The sequence below is a fragment of the Vespula pensylvanica genome, chromosome 5 (genome assembly GCF_014466175.1).
Source record: "Vespula pensylvanica isolate Volc-1 chromosome 5, ASM1446617v1, whole genome shotgun sequence".
NCBI classification, from domain to species: domain Eukaryota; kingdom Metazoa; phylum Arthropoda; class Insecta; order Hymenoptera; family Vespidae; genus Vespula; species Vespula pensylvanica.
This window is the reverse complement of record NC_057689.1, coordinates 8,619,208-8,645,894: the sequence shown is the minus strand read 5'-3', so window position 1 is coordinate 8,645,894 and position 26,687 is coordinate 8,619,208. Positions and strand designations below refer to the sequence as shown.

The 26,687-nt window shown below is 31.0% G+C and overlaps 4 protein-coding genes across 8 annotated transcripts in view; 3 read left to right on the top strand and 1 right to left on the bottom strand.

The window, feature by feature from the left end:
- Positions 1-314, top strand: part of LOC122629407 (KICSTOR subunit 2-like) — a 1,811-nt gene extending 1,497 nt beyond the window's left edge. Inside the window, exon 7 of the mRNA XM_043812792.1 lies at positions 2-314. Within this exon, the coding sequence (XP_043668727.1) occupies positions 2-148 (147 nt within the window). The 3' untranslated portion in view covers positions 149-314. The remainder of the gene's footprint in view (position 1) is intronic.
- On the top strand, positions 68-4,562 carry LOC122629377 (odorant receptor 13a-like). Of its 2 annotated transcripts, XM_043812753.1 has the most exons (10): positions 68-206; positions 1,087-1,352; positions 1,523-1,642; positions 1,706-1,823; positions 2,579-2,831; positions 3,189-3,311; positions 3,375-3,465; positions 3,575-3,711; positions 4,070-4,202; positions 4,296-4,562. In XM_043812753.1, the coding sequence occupies exons 2-10, from the start codon at positions 1,188-1,190 to the stop codon at positions 4,344-4,346; spliced, it is 1,191 nt and encodes a 396-aa protein (XP_043668688.1). In that variant the 5' UTR covers positions 68-206; positions 1,087-1,187; the 3' UTR covers positions 4,347-4,562. The 2 variants fall into 2 exon arrangements, with proteins under 2 accessions (XP_043668688.1, XP_043668687.1); XM_043812752.1 differs by having other exon boundaries at positions 3,189-3,465.
- Positions 4,563-5,042: 480 nt separating this feature from the next.
- LOC122629406 (odorant receptor 22a-like) lies at positions 5,043-7,430 on the top strand. The gene is made up of 9 exons (XM_043812791.1): positions 5,043-5,201; positions 5,293-5,415; positions 5,507-5,624; positions 5,690-5,966; positions 6,317-6,430; positions 6,513-6,603; positions 6,688-6,824; positions 6,921-7,053; positions 7,222-7,430. The coding sequence occupies exons 1-9, from the start codon at positions 5,043-5,045 to the stop codon at positions 7,270-7,272; spliced, it is 1,203 nt and encodes a 400-aa protein (XP_043668726.1). The 3' UTR covers positions 7,273-7,430.
- A 984-nt stretch (positions 7,431-8,414) lies between these two features.
- On the bottom strand, positions 8,415-26,430 carry LOC122629075. Of its 4 annotated transcripts, none has more exons than XM_043812090.1 (7): positions 25,708-26,430; positions 20,287-20,410; positions 13,242-13,352; positions 12,847-12,984; positions 12,614-12,711; positions 11,977-12,142; positions 9,784-10,022 (listed from the first exon to the last, which is right to left on the bottom strand). In XM_043812090.1, the coding sequence occupies exons 1-7, from the start codon at positions 25,831-25,833 to the stop codon at positions 9,919-9,921; spliced, it is 867 nt and encodes a 288-aa protein (XP_043668025.1). In that variant the 5' UTR covers positions 25,834-26,430; the 3' UTR covers positions 9,784-9,918. The 4 variants fall into 4 exon arrangements, with proteins under 4 accessions (XP_043668026.1, XP_043668025.1, XP_043668024.1 ...); XM_043812089.1 differs by lacking the exon at positions 11,977-12,142 and adding an exon at positions 11,740-11,905 and having other exon boundaries at positions 25,708-26,429; XM_043812092.1 differs by lacking the exons at positions 11,977-12,142; positions 25,708-26,430 and adding exons at positions 11,740-11,905; positions 21,233-21,255.
- Positions 26,431-26,687: the final 257 nt, after the last annotated feature.

The following is a 26,687-nucleotide window of genomic DNA, read 5'->3' as shown; positions in this document are numbered from 1 at the left end:
TAATATGGATCCCAAAATGACTTTAGTGACTATATATGAGACTGAGAAACAGAAGGACAAAGAAAGGCATGTCTCTACATTTATGTCCGATATGTGTACACAAATCAAGTGCAACAAAATTTATGAATCTTTGAAATTGGCGAAATAAGAAAAATAAGAATAAACTATTATAAATAATCTACAAGATGTGCACCATAATCCTTTTGGTACTTATACTTTTATCATATTCTTATTATTAATGTAGTAAATATTCCTGTATTATCAGGAAACGTAGAAACAATGGGAAATAAACAATCGCATGCTGCTTACTTTTACAATGTGATGTTAACATATTCTTTTTTTCTCTTTTTTTTTAGAAATATTATATATTTCCTTTCAATAATCACTCTTCATAGATTATAATTTATTTTTGAATGAATAACGAAATGCACGTGATAATAGCTTGTACGATCTAAACAAAATATTATTAATTACAAAAAAGAAATTACTTACTATTTTTATAGAATTAATATTCTACTAGGACAAAGTGGTGATAAAACATATCAAAAATCTTCCTTTTATTTTGCTTATATCATACACGCATTTAAATATTAATTAACACATGTCATTATGAATATTACAATATTATTAGTAATATATTTTTTCTTTGTTGGAAGACATTTATATCAAAATCATCACTATTTTTAACTTCTTTAATTGATGACTACGAACAGGACTACTATTTGCGAAAATAAAAATTATTACGTATATCATTTTATTAATAACCAGACATTAATCTTGAAATAGCTTTAAATTATCGTAATATTGAAAATTCCGTCGATAATCTCTGTCTGAACGTTGATTTCATCAACTAAATCAAAATAATTGCTTGAAATTGATTCCTTAGCTTCTAATAAATTCTAAGCTTAAAAATTGGACAAAGAATGTATTACATGGAATTTGTCAAAGTAAACGCGCAAGTCCTTTCTGTTCTACGTAGCATAAACTCTATTTTCTAACGTAACACCGCCAATAATTAATTATTAACAATGCAGGAAGTTTTAATAGGCCGAGGTTACTATTATAAGTCTCTTTTATCTCTTATAGCAACCCCTTTGTCACCCGAAAGAGAATTCGTTATTATCATCTAAAGAAAAGAGAAGGTCAAAGAAAAGATTTAATATTGTAATACACGCGGTAGGAAGAACATGAAGTCGTCGGATTTCTATCGCAAAAGCGATTACAAAGAGTATTACAAACTTTTACAATTCTTTATGCGTATATGCGGTCTCTGGCCTTATCAATCGTTTTTCGCTAAATATTTCTTTATAACGATGACAATATTCTTAAGCGAAGGGATACTCGTTGGACAGGTATTTACACATTCGCATGCGTGCGGTGTGCGTATTCGTGCGTGTGTGTGCGCGCGTGTGTGTAATATATAATATATATACAATCATCAGTAAAAATATATGAGAATGAAAAAAAGACAAATTAACAATAAAAAAAATAGATGAAATCTATTAATTTTTTTTCAATCTAGTTAATAGAGGTAATACAAATTCGAAGCGATTTAAACGAAGTTATCGATTGTATACCTAATTTATTGATATCCATCATTGTTGGAATAGAATTCATAGGCCTTCTATTCAATTCGGAAAAGGTATGTGATTCACATTTTAATAATAATTATGTCGTTAATAATTCTCACATGGAATGTACACAGTTGAAGAAATGTATCGATAGAATCGCTGAGGATTGGCAAGATTTATCTTCGAATGCGGAAATTAAGCTGTTGAAGGCGTTTACCGTTCAAGGACAAAAGTTAGCTTTCGTTTACTTATGTAAGATAATAAACGATACGATTACTGTAATAATAATTATAATAATTACACATTTAGAAAAACAAATGGACTAAAAATGAAACACAATGAACACTACATAACGACATATTTGATGAAAAAGCCTGAAATATAAAAATACTCCAGTTTTCAAAAAAAAAAAAAAAAAAAAAAAAAACACGATAACACACCGCACAGAGATTAAAGAACACCTGAGGCCATAGTACGGAACTAGATTAGCAGTAACGTTTAGAACAAAAATTATAGCTAAAAACGTATTCAAAACAATAAATTTATACTTAATAGTATTAGTGACCTGTTCATTTGGAACAATAAAATGGACTTACATCGTCCTAGAAAACGTATACCTATAAAAACAAACAGAATTCACAGAATTCTATAAGCTATGCTCCAAATCATGTAAAGAAAAACTAACAATAAACATGAATGAAAGAGACAAAGAGTTCATAGATATACAACAAACAAACAAACATATATACAATTATATACAAACAAACGAAAACACTAAATCTATATCCAAACAAACATGATAAAATTCAAACAACAGCTGTACTGAAAACATATCCATTGCGCCTATCTAATGCTCTTAAATATAAAAGAAGAAGATTAAACCATGCAGAGCTTCTATTTAATTCTCCGATGAATAGGAGAAAAAAAAGTATTATAATATTAATGGAGGATAGGTCAAACTAAAAATTGAGTTTACTTATTTTTTCTTATTTTTCATTTTGTTACAGTTCACGCGTCATTTACCGGCTTCATGTTTTTGCTGCAACCAATCGTGCTGAGCTTCAATTCTGATAATTCAACAAATATAATCTCTACTATTCCGTTTCGCGTGCGATATGGCATCGATATAGAAAAATATTATTACGAGATATTATTTCATTGTTACGTTTCCGTATTTTCCCATTTGATCATTTTATCTTCCATAAATTTAATATACATTTCGTTTATTCAACACGCCTGTGGATTATTTTCCGTAATCGGGTAAGTATTTGATCATCCTGTTTATATGGAAGACTAATAAAAAATATAAACGTTCTTTAGAAGTGCCATTTAGTTCAAAACGTTATATCAAACGGCTCTTTTATGAATCGATAATTTTTTATTTTTTTTTCTTGTAACAACTTTCTTGATACAATATATTACAATATCATTAATCGATATTGTAACTTAAAAAATTAAAATTTTTTTTCAATAATTGAGAAATATATATATACATATATATATATGTATTATTTATAAATTATATAAATTATATATATATATATATATACATATATAAAATATATCCTTCTCTTAATTAATAATTAACAGCTAGTAAAATTTAACGAGTTTTTTCAGATATCAATTGGAACATATTGGCAATGAAGAACGTTTGGACGTTGATCTGAATATTAAAAGGGTCGATGATAATAATTATTATATTGCTTTAAATTGTCTACGAAAACATATTAAAGTTATAGAGTTCGTATCAATATTAAATTATTTTGTCTTTTTTCAATCCAATTTGAAATTACAATTTTATAGATTTTCCGAGTTCATAGATGGATCATTCTCGGTTAGTTATTTATTTAACTTGGGATTGTTCGTGTTAATTTTAGCTGTTTCTGGTACTCAGGTAAAACGATAAAATAAATATTATATGTAATTAGAAAAATTAATTTCGTTATAACAAAAATTACTTTTTAATATAATAAAAATAAAGTTTTTATCACTAATCTTCACAGGTATTAATGCATACCGATCAAATAAATGAAGCTGTGAGATACGGCAGTCTCTTTATCTCTATACTTATACAAATATTCTGGCAATGCTGGCAAGCACAGCGCTTATTGAATTGTAGTAATATGCCTTACGAGGGCGTGTGAGTTAAATTCGTCACGTTAAATCTATTTTAATTTTAATAAATATTTATACAATTTCATATATATTCTAAAATAGATCTTATAGAATATGTATACAAAACTTCAATAATACTTCTGATATATTCTATAAAATACATTAAGTAAAATATTTATATTTTATATATACATTACATTTATATATTTAGAATTAAAATATATAATATTAATATTAAAACATTTATATATATATACATATATATATATATTTATATTCATATTTAAAATAAATATTTCATTATCATTATATACATATATGTATATATATAAATATTATAAATAAAATATAAATATTTCTTTTTTAATATTCAATAATTTCAGGAATCAAGGACATTGGTACTATACTTCAACTCGTTGCAAGAAAATTCTTACCTTGATCATGATTAGATCTTCGAAACCATGTGAGATAACAGCAATGAATTTAATGACTTTCTCCATAGAAACGTTCAGTTCGGTAAGATTTTGTATTTGAATATAGCTTGGTCTTATACAAGAAATCAACGAATTTAAATTATCCATCTTTTTCTTTTTTTTTTTTTACTCAAAGTTATTACGGACGGCGATGTCTTACTTCACCGTATTGCAATCAATCCATTGAATTATTACATGGGAATATATTACATCCGAAATAGCAAATAGTAAATAGAATAATCTATTTCGATTGTGAGAGATAGCAGATTATATAATTAATAAATAAATAAAATGACTGTGATAAAATATAGTTAGGTACATTACGTTTCTGAAGATAGTTCGATTTCCTTATATTTCTTCGTATCATTCTTATATTCTTCGATCTATGAATCTATCTCTCTCTTTCTCTCTCCTTTTCTTTCACCCTCTTTCTTTCACTCTCTCTTCCTCTTTTTCACCCTCTTTCTCTCTCTTTCTTTCTCTCTTCTCTGTTTCTTTTTCTTATTTCTATCTTCATGTTCTCCTTCTAGTCGTTCTTTCGATTTTCTTGACGTTTCATACAAAAGCTTCTTTCATACTCGACTACAATACGAACGAATAAAAGAGAATAAATTAACGCAAAATCTTTGAGACTATTGATTATACTTCAATAAACGTTACTTCAAATTAACTTCGCATATATAAAAGGCATTAGAAATGTTCTAAAGAAAGTCGGAGACTCTCTTGATTTAAATATGCAAAATCTTCCTGCTAGAGGTATAATTCTTTCCGTTTTGAAATAATCGATGACGGAAAGACCTTAGCGAGAGAATCTTTAATTCTTACATAGTAGGAGATAAGACTATTAGAAAGAAAATCTAATTCTATAGTCGGTCTACCAACGATGACGGAAATACCTAACGAATTTTTTCATACGTACTATTATCATATCAACGTAAGATTTTTACAAATTATTGGATTATGGCCCTATCAATCGGTCTTCTCAAAAATTGTTTGCTTAACTATGAGCTTTGTAATAGCAGAAAGTATCTTAATTCCACAGGTAAAATAATAATAATTTCATTGTCTTGACAAGTTTCATAAAAACTTATTAACAATTTTCATTTAAACGTTCTTTCACGAATTACGAATAGCTTTTTGCTGCTATAAAATTAACTCGAATCGATACGATTAACATTTTGAAGTGTATACCGACAATGACAGTAGCCATAGGGTGTGGTGTTAAAGTGATTAATATGGTTTATCACGCTAAGAATGTATGTATATATGCGCCTATCCCTCTATTTATTTATTAAGATTATAAAATACGTTGTTCTGTGATCGTTCCGATCATAATCGAAGTTACAGATTAAAACGTTACTTTTGAAAATGATTAAAAATTGGAACTTGATCACCGGAGAAGAAGAAATTCGAATTTTACGAAGTTACAGTGAACGTGGTAGACAATTAACTTTAATTTACGCATGTAATTTAAAAAAAAATATTATATCACAATTTTTATATTTATACGTTGATTCTATGTTTACATAGATATGTACATTCACATAGGTTGCATGATAATGACATCGTTAACATTTATTATGTTTCCTATATTCAAAATCATAACTGAAGATTCAGAAACAAGTGATAAATCGATTGTACCTTTCGAAGTGGATTACCTTTCTCTGATCGATGTTAAAAAACATTATTATATTATACTGATCCATTGTTATATATGCGTTATCGCACATATTCTCATAATAATTGCAGTGGATACCATGTTCATAAAATTCATTCAACATAGCTGTGCGATGTTCGCAATCCTTGGGTAAGTATTATATATGTATGCGTATATATATATATATATATATATATATATATATATATATATTCACATACATACAATATAATTACAATATAATTATATATAAAATATTACATATTATGTATGTATATATATAACAAATTACATATATAAGTACATATATATATTACACATATATATATCATGTACATACATATATACATACATACACATATATGTATATCCAAAGTTTCTATGATTAGACAATTATTATTATTTACATAACATAACATAGTTACTTCTCTCTCTTTCTCTCTCTCTCTCTCTCTCTCTCTTTCTCTTTATTCGAGTAAATTATAATAACATTGGAATAGATATCATTTAGAACATATGGCAGATACCGAGAACGAAAAATCAGATCTTAATTTAGATGACAAAGCTTATTGGAGAATCATTAGTTGCATTCGTCAACATAAAGAAATAATCGAGTTAGTATCGAGTAGTAATATTTCTTATAATTAAAACTAGAATATTGAATATTTTTAATATAAAAAATTGTCGATGTTGCAGTTTCGTCGATCGTATCGAATCTATATATTCAACGTATTTTTTCCTTCAATTAGGTTACAATATGATTAATATGAGCATTACCGGTACACAGGTATATCATTTTACTATATATATTTAAATCTACAGATTACATTATAATTTTAATCAATTCTAAAATGAAATTATTCTTTTACAGATAGTATTATACGCTGATGAAATGTTCGAATTTGTTAGATTAACGCTATTAGCGTTAGCTCAACTTCTTCATCTGTTTTTCGAATGTTGGCAAGCACAGCAACTAATAGATCATAGTGCTCTAATACACGAATCTATGTAAGTTTATATACTTTCTTTGGAGTTTAATGATTTTTCTAAGAAAAAAAAAAAAGAGAGAAAAGAAAAATATTAAATCGCAGGTAACATAAATAGATGCAAAGCTGCTTGGTATAGAACCTCGGTGAAGTCAAAGAAGTTGATTGGAATAATGTTAATAAAAACTTTGGAAACTTCAAAACTCACGGCTGGTAAACTGCTCGTCTTATGTTTCGAATGTTTTGCCGCGGTAAGTACTTATATATGACATATTTATACATTGTTAATTATGTATATATAATTTTTTAAATTTTATTTTATACAACATATGTATATATATATATATATAACATTATATATATATGTATGTATACAAATTCGATAAATATATTTACTACGTTTCATTTTTAAACTGAAGGTCGTTAATAAATCAGTATCGTATTTTACGATTCTTCGAACAATGCAATGAAAGATAAACCTTATGATTCAATGCTGGATAAACTAAAAAAAGAATAATCATGGTTATGTAATTATGGTTGTCTTGAAAATATTATAAATGAATTTTTGTTAGTTTAATCGTATATCGATCTTGTAATAGAACTTATATTTTAATAAATAATAACTATATGAAAGTATCACTGTATTATTGATATAAAACAAGCAAGAAAGTAGAGTAAAAAACGACGAAGACAATTCTAAATAATTAAAAATCTCTAACGAGTAATGAATGAATTAATTAGAATACTCTTTCACTTTTAAACGTGATGCTAATACGATTGTCTTCTTATTTTGATCTAACGTAAACATAATGAAACAAAAATATATATATATATATACATATACGTACCGTAGTAGTACAATTTTGCCTGTAGATGGCGATTCAATCGATCTCATTGAAAGTTTGGTACCGTAACGCGAGAAATTCAAAAAGGTTATGATCGTGATTGAATAGAATCTTTTGCAATAAAAAATTTAAATCAAGAAATATATTTTTACAAAAAAAATTTGCTTTTCATACTTTCTTTGATCTCTGTAAATTTGATTTTCCATTTACGATAATGATCATCTGCCGAAGGATCCTAATATTAAAGTAGTAGTGAACTATATATTACACTTGATTTATTAGAATGTGTTAGATTAGATGTTGCATATATACATATATACATATACGTATATACACGTACCCAAAAAACGAATATACGTGCATATTTATAATAAAAAAGATATAGGAAAGGGGAAAAACAGATCGTACTATTTCGTAAATATTCTTTCGTTATACTATTGTGAAATTTATAAAAAAAAAAGAGATAAATCATTATACATACTACGTAATGTCACTCGAGTTATAAATATCAAATCATTTATACTATTTTTACTCCTGATAATAAACTATCGTAGATGACACACGCACGCACACACACACACGTACACACATACATATACATATATATATATTATATCATGTATATATACATGTATATATACACATACACACACATATACATATATATGAGCGATATACGATATACGATATATGGTATATGATATATATATATATATACACATACACATATACACATATTATATATACATGTAAATGCGAAAAGGAAATACTTTTCTTTCGTCCATTTATTCACATTATAAATGTATGCTAAATAGATTACTTCTTTTGTTTCTTTTTATTCAATAACGCCTTACATTAAGGTACCATCGTGGTGAGCGAGAGGATAGGTAAAGCATAAATTGCAAGAAAAAAAAAATAAAAAAAAAAAAGATAAACGTATTACACGAAAAAATCACTCTTCTTTATGTTGGAGCACCACGTCTTTTATTTTAGACCTAATTTAGATTTACAATCTCGAATCTAAATAAAGGCCTATAAATCGATATCAAAGACAGAAATAATCAGAATAGTAATTTTTTCAATAGTGATTCAAAGTATTGTTAATGGTTTTACTTAAATACGTGATTTGCCTATCTCGAATGAAAAATCTTACATATCTATGTATCAAAATAACTAGACGATAGATAGAGAGAAAGAAAGAGAGAGAGAAAGAGAGAGTCTCGCGAATGAGTGACGATCGAAAATGATCCCTCCTTGTCTGAATAAAAATGCAACAAACGATAGATTTCCATCTTATTTATGCGATTCGAATGAAATTCAGTCGGTTCATCGATTCTCGTAAGAATGAATGAAAGAAAATCTATGTTTAACAAATCGTTTCAAACCAATAACTAATATGTATGTTCTTTTCAAACATACATACGTATGTAGAGTATACGTAAATACCTAAATATACATATTTTTGGAGGGAAAACGACGAAAGTGAAACCTAACCTCCAAAACTACGATCTTCGAAATGGAATCGCGGCACGTTTTTAAATAATAATTTACAAAAAAAGATATATATATATATATAGAGCATAAAGATCGTACAGTTGAGACATTATCTTGGAAAGATAAAGATAAAGATAAAGATAAAGATAAAAAAAGAGATGAGGAAAAAGAAATTATGAAATCACCTCATTCCTAACTAACGATAAGTACAGAAAATGTTAGGCGATCGAACGACCTCGCAAGAGAGCATCGTGCCATGTAAACTTTTCCTTCGTGCTACTTTTTGTTTTTGCGTTAAAAAAGGAAACGGAGCGTATCATAGCTCGAAAGGGGCATCTTCCGAAGAGGATTATGCATCGCACACCGGAAGTCAGCCACGCGAACGACCTTAGAAAACGTTCGTACAACTCGATTATTCGAGTTCTAGAAAACGAGGCACAGGACGGCACTTAGTATTTCTTGTTTTGTTTTGTTTTGTTTGCTTCTTTTCTTTTCTTTACTTGTTTTTTTCGATTTGTTCGTTCTTTCTTTTTAATCTCGCTCATCGGACTCGATATTTCTTGAGTCATGTTCCTAAGTCCTTTGATTCTTCTTCTTTCCTCCGCCATTTTGGAGGAAGAGAGAGAGAGAGAGAGAGAGATTGATTGATTGATTAATTGATCGACTGATTGATTGACTGATTATATACGACGAATGTATGCCCCTGGCACACATCAAAATCAATGGAATCTAAAAATTCATCCCACTTCAAATGATCTTCGATGAGTTTTGAAAGTTTCAATAATTGTATGGTCCATACTGCGATCCATGATAATACGGTCCTGGATACGCTGCTGGTGCTGGATAACCTGCATACGCGTACTGCTGTTTCTGAGGATACACTGAAATTACAGAGAAAAGAAATTCGTTAAGATTTCTTTTTCGTTCGATGATTTAAGTCGAAGAAATTAGTAATAATATATCGCGTCATTCTATTTCTGTTTTTTTCACGTTCGTTTATTTATCTTATGATTCACGTTGTATTGGCCGATAAGTAAATTCAAATCTTAACGAAACAAATATACCTTTCATTTATACATTTTCCTTTCCAAAATAACAAAGGTATGTATGTAAACGTTAACGAACATCGAACGACGAGGCTAAACGGGTCTCTCCGCATTCGTAAATGCGGAAATTCTTTACGGTAAAAGGCGACAACGTATAAGTACGTTTATCGTGGGTCATCGAATTAGGCAAGTGTGTCGCTTTCGACCGTCTATGAATGTATGTTTGTATCTATGTTATTTGCAAGTCGTTCTTTTTACAATGAACGTTTCATTTTTAGTAGCGCGTTAGAAAAAGTACGATTAGTCGAACGAATCCATGAATATCGATCTTATTAAAACTAAGCTTAATAAAATATAAATATCACAAATGCGATCATATAAAAATCGAATTATTCGATCGATCGTAAATATCCCATTCTAAAATGATGTATTTCGATTTTTCTTCCGTTCGAAGATCAGACCGTGACAAAATCACTTTGATCCACGATGTAAACAGAGCGTGGAATGGAAAAGTAAAAGTTTCGCGGACACGAATATCGAACGTCGCGTTTTCGCCGAATGACATTGATACATGACCGACATAAAATGATTCCATAGAATTCTCTGGATCTACGATCGGATCAAATTTTCAACGAGTCAGCGAACATTAAATTTATCATCCATGAGAGACTAGTTTTCTACTGTTACAAACGATCCGAAGAGAAAGGGGATCTAAAAGTTTATATACAATTCGTTATGATTTGGTTAGAGGAGTTAAACGAAATGAATTATTTATATTCTTTGATATTTATGTGAATACTATTAATGCCGAATTGTTTCTTCTCTTTTCTCTTTTTCTGTATTTGTTTCTTTTGTTTATTTATACAAATATTATAGCCCATCGCCTTAACGTTAATTCGATGCATTACCCTAATTATCAATTATTTGATGCACGATGTGTTACCGCTAATGATTCTCTATATTATTAAACTATTATTATTATTATTATTATTATTATTATTATTATTATTTGATTGTAAATGAACTATGTCCTAGTTTTGTTCATCGTAACGATTCGCATTAGTTTTTAATGGGTCAGTCATTTCGGCTCATAAGATACGATCTTTGTTTTCATTCGACGGATCAATGATTATAGTTAGTAGAACATACTGAGCGCAATGGATGAATGTTTATTCATGCGGCAACGTTCGGAACAATAACGTTTCAAAAACCTAATGCTAATAATTGAATAATGTTACAAATGAATCATCATTAACGTTGAGAAAGACATCGTTGTTAATCGCTATTTACAATGAGAATAATATTGTTGGTATTAGTCGTCATAAACGTGCCAAGATTACGCTCATGCACATAATACAAATCTTGAAAGTTTAAATAGAATGTAATTATTCTATATTATTAATGAACACACATTGCCTTGTAATTTTATTGATTAAAAAAAAAAAAAAGAAGAAGAAGAAGAAGAAAACCAAAAACAAAAACAAGAAAACAAACATCTGTGCGCACAGTGTGTCCTTTGCAAAAGCAAAAGGGGTTTGTGTTAAATATGTACCAGGCATGAGATACTGCATGTTCATCGCCTCCTCGCGCATTCTCTCGCCCCTCAAGCAAATCGCCGCAGCGCTAAACAAGATCGCGCTGATTAACGACCAACCGACGCCGACCCAAGCGACCACGTACGACCAGTCGTACGAGATTAGTGAGTTGTCCTTCAGGACCTAGAACCGCGTTCAAAAAAAAAAGAAGACGGGAAAAGTTAGTCAGGTCCGTTTCTCGGACATCGTTTCACCTGGCATGATGTACTGAACATTCTGGGTCTGCTCGCGAGCACGTTCCTTTCTTAAGCAGGATGCCGCGATCAGAAATAGTGTCATCGTGCCTAAACACATTGCCACTCCTAGCCAGGCCATGTAAAACGACCAGTCGTACCACTGCGCTGTGTTATCCTTTAGAACCTACGAGCAAATGTCTTCTTAAATTTCTACTGTTCACTCCTGTTTGCGTTGATAATCCTGGTCCCATGCAATTCTTCTTCGATAAATCACGAGCGGTCTTGTCTTTTTCAAGGATCAACAATACGCTGCAAGAAAGGAAAAAAGAAAGAAAAAAGGATCATCTCTTCGAATATTAATGTTCGTTAGACCATTTGTCTCTTCCGGCGTCAGCTTTCTTCTGAACGATTCTAATCTATAAAATTAAGTGAAAAGCTTCAATGACAAGTACGCAGTTGCAACGATGAGGTCGTGGCTAGCACTGAAAAAGTGAATGTCCGATGGTTATCTAAGCGACTTCGTTAATTTTATTCCAGGAACAAAACCTACGATCGAGTTTTCTCATCGATGTAATAAAAACAAAGTTAAAAAATAAAAAATAAATGAAAAAAAGAAACGAAGGAAGAAAAACTACGTAACTAAGTAATTACTTACGTTGCTCCATTGTTGGTAGTATTCCTCGCCAACGATCTTTTCCTTCTCATAATACTCTACGCCATGCCAAAGTCCCATGCCTCCGGCACTTAGTAAACCTAAACGAACGTCACAACTTTTAATTTTTCTCTCTCTTTCTCTCTCTTTTTTTATCCAGTTCTCTTCCTACAAATTTATGTGAGAGAACGTACAAGAAACAAAACGTAATTACGAAGAAAAGTAAGGATACTAACAAGCGAATAGCATCAAAATGGCAGTTGCTGTAATGTTTCCCGGTGATCTTCGCCAACAACCAACTACTCCTGTCCAAAAGGCAGAGAATATCGCTAGGAAACCTACCATAAAGAGAGCGATCACGGATCTTCCCATGTCTGTAGAAAAAAAAAAAGGAAATAAGAAATAAGAAGCAAAAAAAGAAAAAAAGAAATTTAAAATCATAGAAAAAACAAATGGAGAAAACAGTTAGTGTTTCGATATCGAAATAAATACATATACGTTGCTATACGTAAAACATAATTATGGACATTTAGTCATCGATCGAATCATCGATCATATATTGCAAGTCTTACTGTACAATAAAATTATTGCCGTAAACATCTAACCAAGACATTAATTGCATCATACGTACGTAATCGTGCCATTGCGTCGTCGGAGAAGTCCCTCGTTTGGTTTTCTTCGTCGGGGATGAAGTAATCGATGTTCATGCAATGTGTTTCCACCGGACTCAAATACGTCTCCACTATAAAGATATAATATATTTATAAATGACAATAAATCGTTAAAAAAAAAAAAAAAAAAAAAAAGAAAAATCGTATCGTACGGCAGGCTTACTTTTCGAATTAATCATAAGAAATATACCAAACGTTGCCACGTGTTATTTTTTTTTTCTCCTTCGTAACAACACACCAATTATCGAAAAAATTACAACTTTTACTTTTTCCTCTCCTTCACTTTCCATATTGATCAACGATCACATTAAACGTGAATATTCGTGATTTTACGATGTTCAAATTTTCGAATCGGTTCATAAAGCAAGGAAAATCGTATAGAAAGTTTCGCCATTCTATGTATTTCTTTCTCTCTCTCCCTTTCTCTCTTTCTCTCTTTCATCGTAAATCTAACAAAGCTAGATAATTTACAATTCGAGACATAGGAATTCCTATGATGAATTCAAGGAAAGTATGCCGACACGTTCGCGCGAAATATCTTAATATCGCAGTGGCTGTGAAAAGGCACAATAGGAAAATACAAGATGGCGAGATAAGCGAACGTCGTCGCACGGAGTCACGTGACGAAATCACAAGAGAAGGCGGTTCTTTCAAACGGATGAAGAAAGGAAAGCGTCTTGTATCGTTGAGAAGGAAAGGAGAGGTAAAATGTAAACGTTTTCATCGAACGTGTCTGATTCACGATAGATTACAGGTGTGTGTGTGTGTGTGTGTGTGTGTGTGTGTGTGTGTGTGTGTGTGTGTGTGAATGCACGTGAATACACATGAAAAAAAAAACAAAGAAATAGAAAGATATCAACGTCAGAATTAAAAAATATGAAATTTGTCGATCGTTCCGTCCATTCATTATGATGGCGGAAGAAGAACTTTATTCCCATCGTAAAAGTGAAGAACAATCGAAATTATCGATACAGCCCGTGTGATACCGTTCTTCGACCGACAGACGGCCTTATCGGTTCTCCCGTACCGCTTGTTTCCGGCGTATCGTTTCCGGTCGTCGTCTCATGTCGTTCTATTTGATTTATTCATCGAACGTGTCGTCGGTCGACCTTTATTTTCCAAGGAAGGAAGAAAGATGATATTAATATTTTGATGTGATGATGATAACGCATACGAAATCTTGAACTTTAAAAATATATTAGCAGCTTGAAGATTTCAATGAACGATCTCATTATAAACGTTAAAGTTTCTATAATTGATTGTTGCTTTTATTAAATGACTGATTAATAATTAAAAAGGAAAAGAAATTAATTGTTAAGTAACAGACGATAAAACTTTATATATCTTATAGATCATTTAACGTCGTTACGTCAGTTCTTTTAAATCGAATTAATCTGTCGCTAATTTATCTTTTTTCTTTTTTATTATTTCTTTTTTAACGTTTCTTAATGAAGATCGAGATTTACACAAAATATAGGAAAAGAGGACATACTTTCTTTTTTCGTTACGGTACGACGATTAATCCGATCGTAAATATTGATATATCATTGAATGAATAAACATGGTAAGTCGTCTGTCAATCTATTTTTCTATTAAACAATAGAAAAAATTAATCAAAATAAAAGGACTCTTGATTAGATTAGAAACCGGTAAACTAGTGATTCCGCGAACATATGCGCATTTACGCTAGACGTGATTGCGCTACGACCAACACCATTATATTCCTGAAAATGTGAGGTCAACTTTCACATTATTCCTGACTCTGGAATTCCTCGGCACAAGGAAAACCTTCGAAAGCCAATACGATCTTTATGCTTGCCTTAGCCAACTTCTTATCGTAATTTAAGTTTATGCATTCTACATACGTGAGCTTTTAAATAAAGAGACAAGTCAGATAAAAATAACAGCAAGTATAAATAAAATATAATGAAAATCGTCGGACTATATTTGCTACGTGCGCGAAAGAAATACGACAAATTTTAAATGCTTCGCAATTTCTTAATACATAAACGAAAAAGAAAAAAAAAAAAGAAAGAAACAAGTAAGAAAAACAAAATATCAAACGATCTAATAAAATCGATGCATAATTTACAGTAACCTTGAAACCTGTCCAATCGAAACATTTCCTCGTAAATATGAAACCCCTTTTTCCTCATTAATTTTTGATTTCTTTCTTTCCTCTCTTTCTCTCTCTTATTACAAATGTATGAATCTCTTATCAACGAGAGAAACACATACCGTTCGTTCGAAGCATTTGAAATTCAAGCGACGCTCTACGCGTTATTCGCGACCTTCTTCGAATCTAGTTTCGCCCAAAGGAGGCGCCATGCCAAGATCGTTGACTTCTTGAATAACTGTATAGACCATAGAACGAATGAGCACCTCTTCGTACACCGCAAATGGAATTGTCGTGTGACTCTCACGTTGTTACGATTAACGAAATAGATGTGATAGAAAAAAGAATTAAGGTTACTTTCCTAGAAGAAATCGATCGTCACACGTCGACGAATCACCGTGACGGAATGTCCTTCTCATCGAAATTCATCGGAAAGGAAAAGAATACAGATTGAAAGGTAAAACAATTTTCTAACTTTCGTACTAATGTAAAAAAGAAAAAAATATTTAAAACAAAACAAAGAAAGAAAAACAAAACAAAACTTGTTGGATGATCTTTCGTTAAATATTATATCTATCGAAATATGATCTGTTACTTTTATAAAAAAAGATTATCTATAATTTGTACGAATGATACTAATTTATTCTGATGACGATTATTGGATGAAAGGTTTCCGACTTTTTTACATTATATTATAATCCGGGTAAATCCGATCGGATAGAAAGTGAAGCGCTATGTATTCTTCACTATATGTAAAATTATATATAAGTATGTACTATGTCGGAAATTAGAACAAATGTTTTTTCACGAATACCAGACATAATCACAGCTACTTTCATTGAGCATACATACAATAATGATAATTCTGAGAACTATTCTCGTAAATACGAATAAATTAAACAAGAAAACAATTCTAATGTTTTTCTTTTCAAATGAAAATTAGAAATTTCTTCTCTATTCATAGTAATATTATTTAATTAATATTATTAACTATGGAGTAGTGGAATTTTATGAATTACAAAGAATAATTGATATAAGTAGACGATTAATTACATTTTTCTTTTTTTCTTTTTCTTTTCTTTTTCTTTTTTGTTTTTTAATTAACTACTTAACTACGTATTATCGATTTAATCGGCTTTGAAAATAACGAGACACACAATACAACAACAGAAACAAGCTGAGAAGTTTCAACATATTTGAAAATGCTTCTGAAAAGCGTGAAAGCAGTCTGCTCGCAGAACGGACGACGCGATTTCATTTCCGTCATAAAGGAAATGGAAACGGAAAAGGAACACCTTCGAAAATGGTGTTCAGCAGTAATTAGAATTTGTCTATTAACAGTATAGTCTTCCTGAAAAATCATCGAAATTGGTAGACAAGTTATATTACAGTAACTCTATATATATATATATATATATATATATATATATATATATATGTATTGACCAATAAGTAATAGAGGAATTTTCATTATTTTATATCTAAATAAACGATATAATATAATAATAAGTTAACCAATGAATAATGTCGAAATATTTTTTATTTAAATAAATTGCATTACTTTGTTCATTACTGAAAATTTTCTACCGAAAATTAAGAAATTTCAACTGTAAATTACTAAAGAGACAGAGAGAAAGAGAAAGAGAGAGAGAGAGAGATTTATAATCTTTTATTTGATATTATTATTCATCCTTTATTTGCCCTAGTGTTATTTATTAAGACATAAAATACTAAAAATTCCGACGTTACTCATTTATCAATCAAATATATATATATATATATATATATATATATATATATATATAATAGTACAATATAATACTACAGTATTAAATTGGGTAATAAGAAATGTCAGAATTTATAATAAAAAAAAGCTAATGTAATTTATTAATAGATATAAAACATTCTATATATATATATATATTGTTACTATTATAAAATACTACATTTTATAATAATAAGATTATTGAATATAAAATATAAGATATAAAATACTAAAAATTATTCCGACATTATTTATTGACCAACCTAAACCGTGTGTACGTGTGTGTTATTATCTCACTACTAACGTAGATACCACGTATGTGTTCTACACGTTTTACACAACAACGTGATGGTAACAGCCTACGTAGCTCAACGGCAGCAGCAGCAACAGCAGCAGCTCAGCGATAGCGCCTTGCATTCTAGGTCACGTACTTTTCGAGACTCAAGAGAATATGCTACGCACGAGCTACGGTGACACCGCTTCGTTCGTTTCTTCGTTTTCGAAATACCGGTACCGAATGCTGCCATTTCGGCGAACTGAAACCCGATCTATTAATTAATTCGTTGAAGTTTATTTTCCTTCAAAAGTCACTGAATATTATTTTAGTCGATTTTAACCATGAAATACGATAAGTGGAAATATTTATAACGATAATTAAAAATGATAGACTAATTTACATAAACATGTAAAAATATAATACTGTTAATCGTGCCATTTGGCGAAATATTAAACGAATATTTCCATACAGGATAACCGTTTTAAAAATGAAATTGCCAAAATGTCGTTGAATTCACAATGGTTTACGATGATTGGTTCTTATTTTCGAGATATCTTCGTAATGATTATAAACGTCTTACTATTTTCTTTTCTTCCTATCGAAATTATCGTCTCCGATCGTCTAACCACGTTATAACCAATATCCTTGTGACTATTTGAGCGTATCGGGAGATAAATTTAATGCTCTAAAAGTTCGAGTCGGTACGGATCATTTGTGAAGCGTCCATTCGAAATTTTTCTAAACGGAAGAATTTTTTTTCTTCCTTTTATTCTTCTCAAAAAATTATAATTTACATTATATTATATAGATTTTTATTTATATTATATAGAATTGTTTTTCTTCCTTTTATTCTTCCCGAAGAATTATAATTTATATTATATTATACGGTATTAGAAATTATTATATACAATTAATATTGGGAAAAAGATATAAACAATATAAAGAAAGGAAAATAAATAAAGTAAAAAAAAAAATATAAATAACCCATAATCGTGTAAAAAGATTCTTCGCGCATTTTCTAGCCCTGTGCATACTTACATACCTATGTAAGTATCCATATGTCTATAATGAGCGACAATGTCAGTGGATTTACGATCCTCCGAGAAAATAATCCGTCGTACATACGCATCAAGTATTTTGCATAATTCCTGGTGTCACATTGTGAACCGGTGATTACGAATGCGAGCTCACGATTCTTGCATAAATGACGACGACGTTCACCAGGAAGTCTGGCCAAGTGATTTTCACAGTATAAAATATGATTAGTCGTCTTTATCGATATTTCTACGAAAGTAGTTACCTTTCTTTTCTCCTCTCGATCACTAGCATTTTAATAGGAAACACGTATCGAAATTTCACATTTTCTTGGATACGATAACTGCTTTAATCTTCGGTTTAATTTCTTTTCCCTTTTTTTTTTCTTTTTCTTTTTTTTTTTTTTTTTTTTTAACTAATTCTTTATTACCTTTACATAAGAAACTCGTAAAAGATAGATAATTTATATATATTTTTAATTATTCAACTTTATCCATCAAAGTGAAATAGATATTTTAAATGAAATAAAAATTAGTATAAAATATAGTATACGATTCATATAGGCAGATTTCAACTATCTTTCTTTTTTTTTAATTTTAAAAATATTATCTCATTGTATATTTATTTTAATCGAAATAATATGTGCGATCGCGAATAATTTAACTATGCGTTGGCAGATTGCACATTTGACATACTTGCTATATAAGATGAACAAAGAAAGAGAGAGCATAGAGTGCATTTCACTGACAGTTTAATGCCAATAACGGATCGACCGAAAGGTGTAACCTTTTCAATATGGAACGCCATTGCAATGTCCGATTGCAACGGTCCAAACATGAGAGAAAGATATACCACGATGATTGGAGTTTTGTTACAAAATCTTATCGTTACCGCGAAGATGCGATGTCGTCGATCGAGTAATTTACGCTGAAGAATTTGTGTTATAACGGGTATCGAAATCGCGGCCATGCGCTCACGCTGCACACGTAGACGATAACGTTCTACGTCTGTATATGTGTAGGTATGTATGCGCTTGTTTAAATCCACCGGACACAGCGATAAAACTTAATAATGCTACGCGAAATGTGATATTATTTATTAAAGAAATTTCTGCAATGATCGTGCAGTTTCCATTATATCAATTTCAGAAAGTATATTTTTTTTTTAACATACGTGCGCAAAAGTTGAATTGTTTATAAATATTCTATTTATAACGATTTTATTTTAAACAAGTAAATTTTAACCCTCTACACTGCCACATAACTTTAAAGTCGTATATTTCGAAAAAATCATACACATACACACATACACGCACATGTATATCTGTATTTTTTTAATTAAAAATTTTCTTCTCTTTTATCTATTTATATAAAAATTAAATGTTACTTAACGTTCGAAATTTTTCAGGTTTCTTTAAATATAAGTTATACTTATCATCATAATTACGGTAGTACAAATAATAACTGTAACTTTCGCGTTATATAATATTTTTTTTAGATCCAACAAACAATTGAGTTATAGAGGATTAAAGAAATTGTTTGTAAAAACAGGGATGAGTAATTCATTAATAGTTTGTTTCTTGACATATCTAGATAAAAATTTTTTTTTTTTTCTTTTCTTTAATTCTATTATCACGTAAAATTTCTCCGTATAATTTATATAACGTTTATATAAATTTATATAAATTATATTTATATAAATTATAATATTTATATAAATATAATTTAATATTTATTTAAATTTATATAATATTTATATAAATTTATACAACGTTTATATAAAATTACAAATAAATATTATAAGTTATCTTACCCGTTGGTGGCCTTTCTTTGGGATAACATATCCTGAAGAGACCCTGAGTTCTTGTATAGTAATAATACTTTGCATTCATTTGATCTATCAGATGACTTTGTTCAGCGTGCTTGCCTGCATATTGCTGAAAAAAAAAAGAAAGAAAAAAAATTCATAAAAAAGAAAATTAATATCTAGATATTCATAGAAAATATCATTGAATGATTTCAATGTAAAATTTCATAAGATAGTCGACAAGATTGCAGAACTACAATACTACTCAGTAAATTTCTTAATCCATTACGAGTGAAACGCTTGTCAGTTACGCCTACAATCATCTTCGTTTTTAATGGTCAATCGAGTACAAGGCAATCCACGCGTATTGTACGCCATAATAAAGGTCAAATTATTTCGATATTCTTTATGACAATGAATATAAGAAAAATCAAATAAAACTATAGACAAGATTCCATGACAACCTACGTTTTTCCTGAATTATAGATAGGTAATAATCGTACGTGGTACACATGATGCGAAACTATACGATGCAAGATCTCTTTAACCTTGAGAGAGATACATCGATGCTGAGCGCAACATTCCTTTCGTTTAATTCATCCTTCGTAAAGATTTCTTCGAATAAATCGACTGCCAATGCTTACGTGTTAAATATATAAGTATATGTACGTATTACTATATAACCTCATTCTTTAATATACTTTCAAGATGGCCGATGTGATGACAAACTAACATCTTCCTTAAAACTATCGGACGTATATATACATATACATACATGCGTATATATATATATATATACACACACACACGTATATAAAATAAATAAATAAGTTTATTGCAATTGTTGTATTGGTTAAATCTAATATAAAAAATAAAAATGTGTCATAGCGAATGATCGGACTCGAAACGGACGAATAAAAAAAGTTGGAAGAGAATCCAATAGAAGACCTACGTTCACTTCATTCAGCTTTCACGTTGTCGTTATATTCGCCACTATTCCGAAGCCACGGCGTCGATCCTCGGCAATTTGATAGAAAGGAAAGCGCGATTCTACGGGAATGACACCTGAGAGAGAACGTACGGCTTCTCGTGAGAACGCATGCTACGCTTTCTGTAAATAGCAACTGTTATAAAGTAGTTTGTACACGAGATCGTGGAAACACGAAAACGTGTAATACGACCCTTTTTAAGAGAAGTTAAAAACAAACCTGATACACTTGGAGATATGTTTTTATTTTATGTAATGGCGAGAGATCATAAATATATACATAAATACGTGAGCGTTTAACTATCTAAAAGAAAGGATATGAATATTCAATTTGAATGTGAAGTCGTCCTTGTACTAGTACTTGTTTATTTTTCTTTTTCATCACGTTTCGTGAACCATGAAAATGGCAGTTCAATTTCATAATAATCATTAAAATAATTATCTTCGATTTATCGGTTATATTTTTATTAATAATATAAAAAATATTTAATACTAATAAAAATATATATGCATATACATATATATATACGTATAAATTTTATTTATAATTATATATATATAATTTATAAATAATATTTAAAATATTTAGTTTTAATTCGCGCATACTTTCATGATAAATAAATATTTTCCTTTATCGACCAACAACAACAATGTGTAACATTCCAGACAACGCAAGGAACCACCTGCATTCTCATGATCCTCCTTTTCCTCTTCTCAACCACGTTCAACGTGATATCCTATGACATTTTAACGATCGATTGGTTGAGCTCGATCGAAAAATCGTCGTGTTAAAACTTGCCGATACCTTTCACCGCGAAACCCGTTTCTAAATAACGCATTTAGCTTCTGAAATGTATATACATATATGTGTGTATGTGTATATATATATATATATATATATATATATATATATATAAGCGTCACTCTCAGCAACTTTCATTTGAATTTTTCTAAACGATAATGCGACTCGATTCAATGCCGTGTTTCCTTGTCCGTTTTGTAAAATTCGTACGATAAAGAATCTACAACGTACACGTAAATAATCGATCGAAGTTGCGTTTGAAATAACCCGCCATGATAGTGCACGTGTCACGTGTGCGTACGAGGTCGGCCATCTTGGATCGTTCGTAGGGACGCACGAAAAAGATAAAAAAAAAGAAAACAAATGTTGACGTTGTAAATCAAACATATATAGAAAAAAAAAGAAAATAAAACATAAATTAATAATTATTATGGAACGAAGAAACGAGTGTTATTCCATGTTAGTTATTCGATATATTCGCTAAGAAGGAAATATAATGGACAATGTGGGAGAGATTGAAAGATACACGATACACAGGACGATTTCTCGAACATCAAGGATGTTAAAATGAATTTGATCTGCGTGTTGTTGCGTTCTTAATGTAAAAGCGTCCGTGGAATTGTTACCTCGCCTTACTCGCAAGTATGCACACCGACAGTATTGTACACGCTTATGTCGTAATCACCTACTCGTTAGAATGAGACGGAGAACAGGTAACATAACTGTACGATGCGAAGCGCAAAAGCGACCCTCCGATCGTCGAGAGAATTGACGTCGACGTTTCTTCCATCTCAAAGATTCTCTCACGAATGTGAAGAACGACGAGACAAGGAAATAGATACACACGCGCACGCGCACACAATATAATGTTTACTCATATTTACTTTAATAATAATTAATGTTAAATTATGGACAAGACGCACGAAGGATGATGTTTATACAAAGCAGCTAATTTCAATCGATTTGCTTTAAGCAAAGTCATTAAAGAATGTTTGACTTTAATATAGATAAAGATTATTAAAATATTAGTATTTATAAATACTTTTTGATAGCGATAAACTACATACTGTATAGTTTATTATAAAATATTCTATTGTATGGAATAGCTTTTGTCTAAGGAAATATAAAATACAGTATACAAGAGTCGCAGTTATATTACAACGCAGTGATTGCGAACGACCGTTGCTCGAATTATTTCTTACTTACTGTAAAATAAATCCGCAGAAAGTATACGATAAAGAAAAAGATTTAAAGTTTCGTAGGTAATTTTCTGCAAATAGATTAGTTTCGACGAACGAACACAGTAGACGTTGCACGTTGCATCGAACGCTAAACGCAAAACTTGTTGAGTAAACGCGCTTGAGAGAATGGGTGCGGCTCGGAATGTCGATCGTTCTGAAGGTAACGAATGAAGAGAGACGAGAGGAAAAGACAGGTGTCCAAAAACAAAATTGAAAGACATATGTGACTTCTTATGACCTGGTCAAACGGATCAATTCGATAGAATTCAAGAGAAATTCCATGATATTCATTTAATCGACGAATCTCTTTTCTCTTAAATCAATCTATAACATTTCAACGTCGAAAATATTCGACAGTAATATAGATAATATTTATAAATATTTTCTAATGACGATATAGTATAATTTACAGTGAAATATCTTATTACATGTAACAGTTATTATATAAATTTATATTATAATGTAGTAATAATATAGACAAAACATCAATATTTTCGTGATAGTGCGTGATTTATTATTTTTCTTTTTTTTTTTTATAATATATCTACATTAAAACTTTTCTCGAAAAAATATTTTCCAGCAAAATTTTTTCAAAATAATAAATATTTTACGATACACCACGTAACAAGGCACGTTCGTAATTACGTTATGAATAAAAATGACGTTAGGAAAAAAGATAAAGGGGGGACGAACAGCTCCATATTGTACCGTAATTACACATAATTTATCTAGTTTTTAACTCTCGCGTTAAGGCTCGCTCGCGAGATTACACACGACTATGTCGTGAGAAATTCTTCCGTTCGCGATGCTATAGGCCAACTCGAGGGTGAACTTGACCTTCGACCCGAACATTCACCTGCGACAAGGACGACGGATGTCGAGGAGATTCATCATCCGGCATGTTTTTCTTTTATTTTAAAGATGCCAAACGATTTTACGGGGAATACTATCAACGAGAACGTCCTTTCGATTATCTTCTTTAATTTGTTAGGATGACCGCAAGGCGTATGAAATTCTGTTGATTTTAAAGATGTGAAGGGGAGATGATGAATACGGTCAAAGGAATTGTAATGAACCGCAATTAACTTTCACGTTTTCGCCGCTTCACGGTAAATATATTCGTTATAGAGACTCGAAGTTAATCGCCCATTGCGGTTTCGATACGAATCAGCGTTAAACGAAGCATAAAGTTGAAAAAGGTAAAGAAAAATCGAACGTTTCTCGATCTACGAGAAAGCAAAGGAAAGAAAATAAAAAAATGGGAAAATAATTAAAAATAAATAAAAAAAAAGAGATAGAGAGAGAGACAGAGAGAGAGAGAGAGAGAGAGAGAGAGAGAGAAGAAAAAAATATTCTTTCCCCTGTACGAAGCGTTAGACATCGCACGGGAAAATAGAAAGTAAGTCGACGTGTACGTGGCATTTCACGAATTCCCGCTACTTTGTAAAATGCGGAAGATAACCTATAAAATTGATAAAAGAAGAAGAAGAGAGAGAGAGAGAGAGAGAGAGAGAGAGAAAGAGAGAAAGACAGAGAAAGTCGTATCTCAAGGATTTCAATTATACATCTGCAACTTGTTATATCCAATCCTCATTTGAATAACTAATTTACATGAAACTTATTTTTCAAAAAAAAAAAAAAAAACAAAACAAAACAAAGAAAGCAAAATATAAAGAAACAAAAAATAATTACGCGAAGAGTTAGCTTGCATTGAATAGAAAAATCTAGTTCGAAGAATTTTTCGATACGCTCGAGTTGGAATCGCGAAAAAAGTACGATTAATAATTAAAAAAAAAAAAAAAAAAAAAAAAAAAAAACAATGTTCGATGTACGTTATAAAATTGTAATATTAGGGACGCGTGAGAAATAAAGGAACGTCGGTTGTCGTTCAAATTTGAAAAAAAATATTTTACGCACGACGATGCCCTTTGAAACGTTTACACTCACAAAATTCATTCTAAGTTCGTTTCCGAGCGCGTCGTGCGTGTTCTTTTGAATTCCTCGGATAATAATAATTCTTCTACCTGTCTACCGTCCTACATCAACAACGTTGAAAGCTACTATTCTTTTTCTTTTATTATCTAAAATACAACCACCTGTTAAATCGAATCATTCGGCATTAATTATTGAAAAGTTTCAACATATAAACGGATAAATAAAAATAGATGTTTAATATAAAACGAATAACGTAGTTTATCTTCTTTCTCTTTTCTTTTAAAGATCAGAAGATCTCTCTTTTTCTCTCTCTCTCTCTCTCTCTCTGTATTATCTTCTTTCTCTTCGTCGAAAGAACGTAAGAACGCCATGCACCGTGACATTCCGAAAAGCTAGCCGACGGATCGTTCTCACGTAAAAGGTGTTAAATTTCCATAAGTCAAGAGCGATGTCCTACGAACCTGAATTTGGGCACGCTTGACCTCGGTGTAGAGCCAATTATCCGTGGAGAAGGCAATCGCTAGGAGGGCAGTGGCAATGATACCGGTTATGGTCGCGAGGGACAGCGTTACTGCGGAACAAGGCATCCTGATGTCTTCTTTATCTTCTTCTTTCTTTGGAATATATATACGTGTGTATATATATATATATATATATATATATATATATATTTATCCAAAAATATTTTTATTATAATTTTCCAAGAGAGAGCACTTCTTCACCCCCGTATATACCGTTACAATGCTACGACGGTGAGGACGAGTACGAAGAAGAATATAAAGATGAAGAAAACGGCCTTTGGTTCATCCGTGAATCCTATCTGTGATATAGGCACGAGAGAGAAAGAGATAGAATGAGTTCACCAATCCGGTCCACGAACCAACTGCTCCTCTCTCTCTCTCTCTCTCTCTCTCTCTCGCTCTTTCTCTCTCTCTTTCTCTCTTTCTCTCTCTCGTGGTTCTACTCTCTCAGAAAAAAAGAGTCGAGATCGAGAAATATTTTTCAATAATTAAAAAAAAAAAATACACCACTGGATATTAAAAATTACACGCTACGTTCTAGGTTCGTTGATCGAGATCGATTGAGATTAGTTGTTCGTTGCTGTTCGTCGAACGCGATACTTCGCGGTACGCATTACCACCGCTCTCTCCTACGACACGAGACTAACGGCCCGATCCTCACCTCGGAGAAAAGCTTGGACCCAAGGAGAGAGAGAAGAAAAGAGAGGGAGCAAAGGAATGAAAGAGAGAGAGATAGAGGGGGTAGGAGAGGGGGAGAGAGAAAGACTAAGAGTAGTGGGATCCCCACTTACGCGAACTTAGCTTCAGGCAGGTAGATACGTTACCTGTCTCTTTTCTCGCAACAGCGGTGCTCAACACGCTCTCGAGAGAAACCAACTAATCCGTGGGCATGACAGGACCCATTGGAGATATGTAATTGT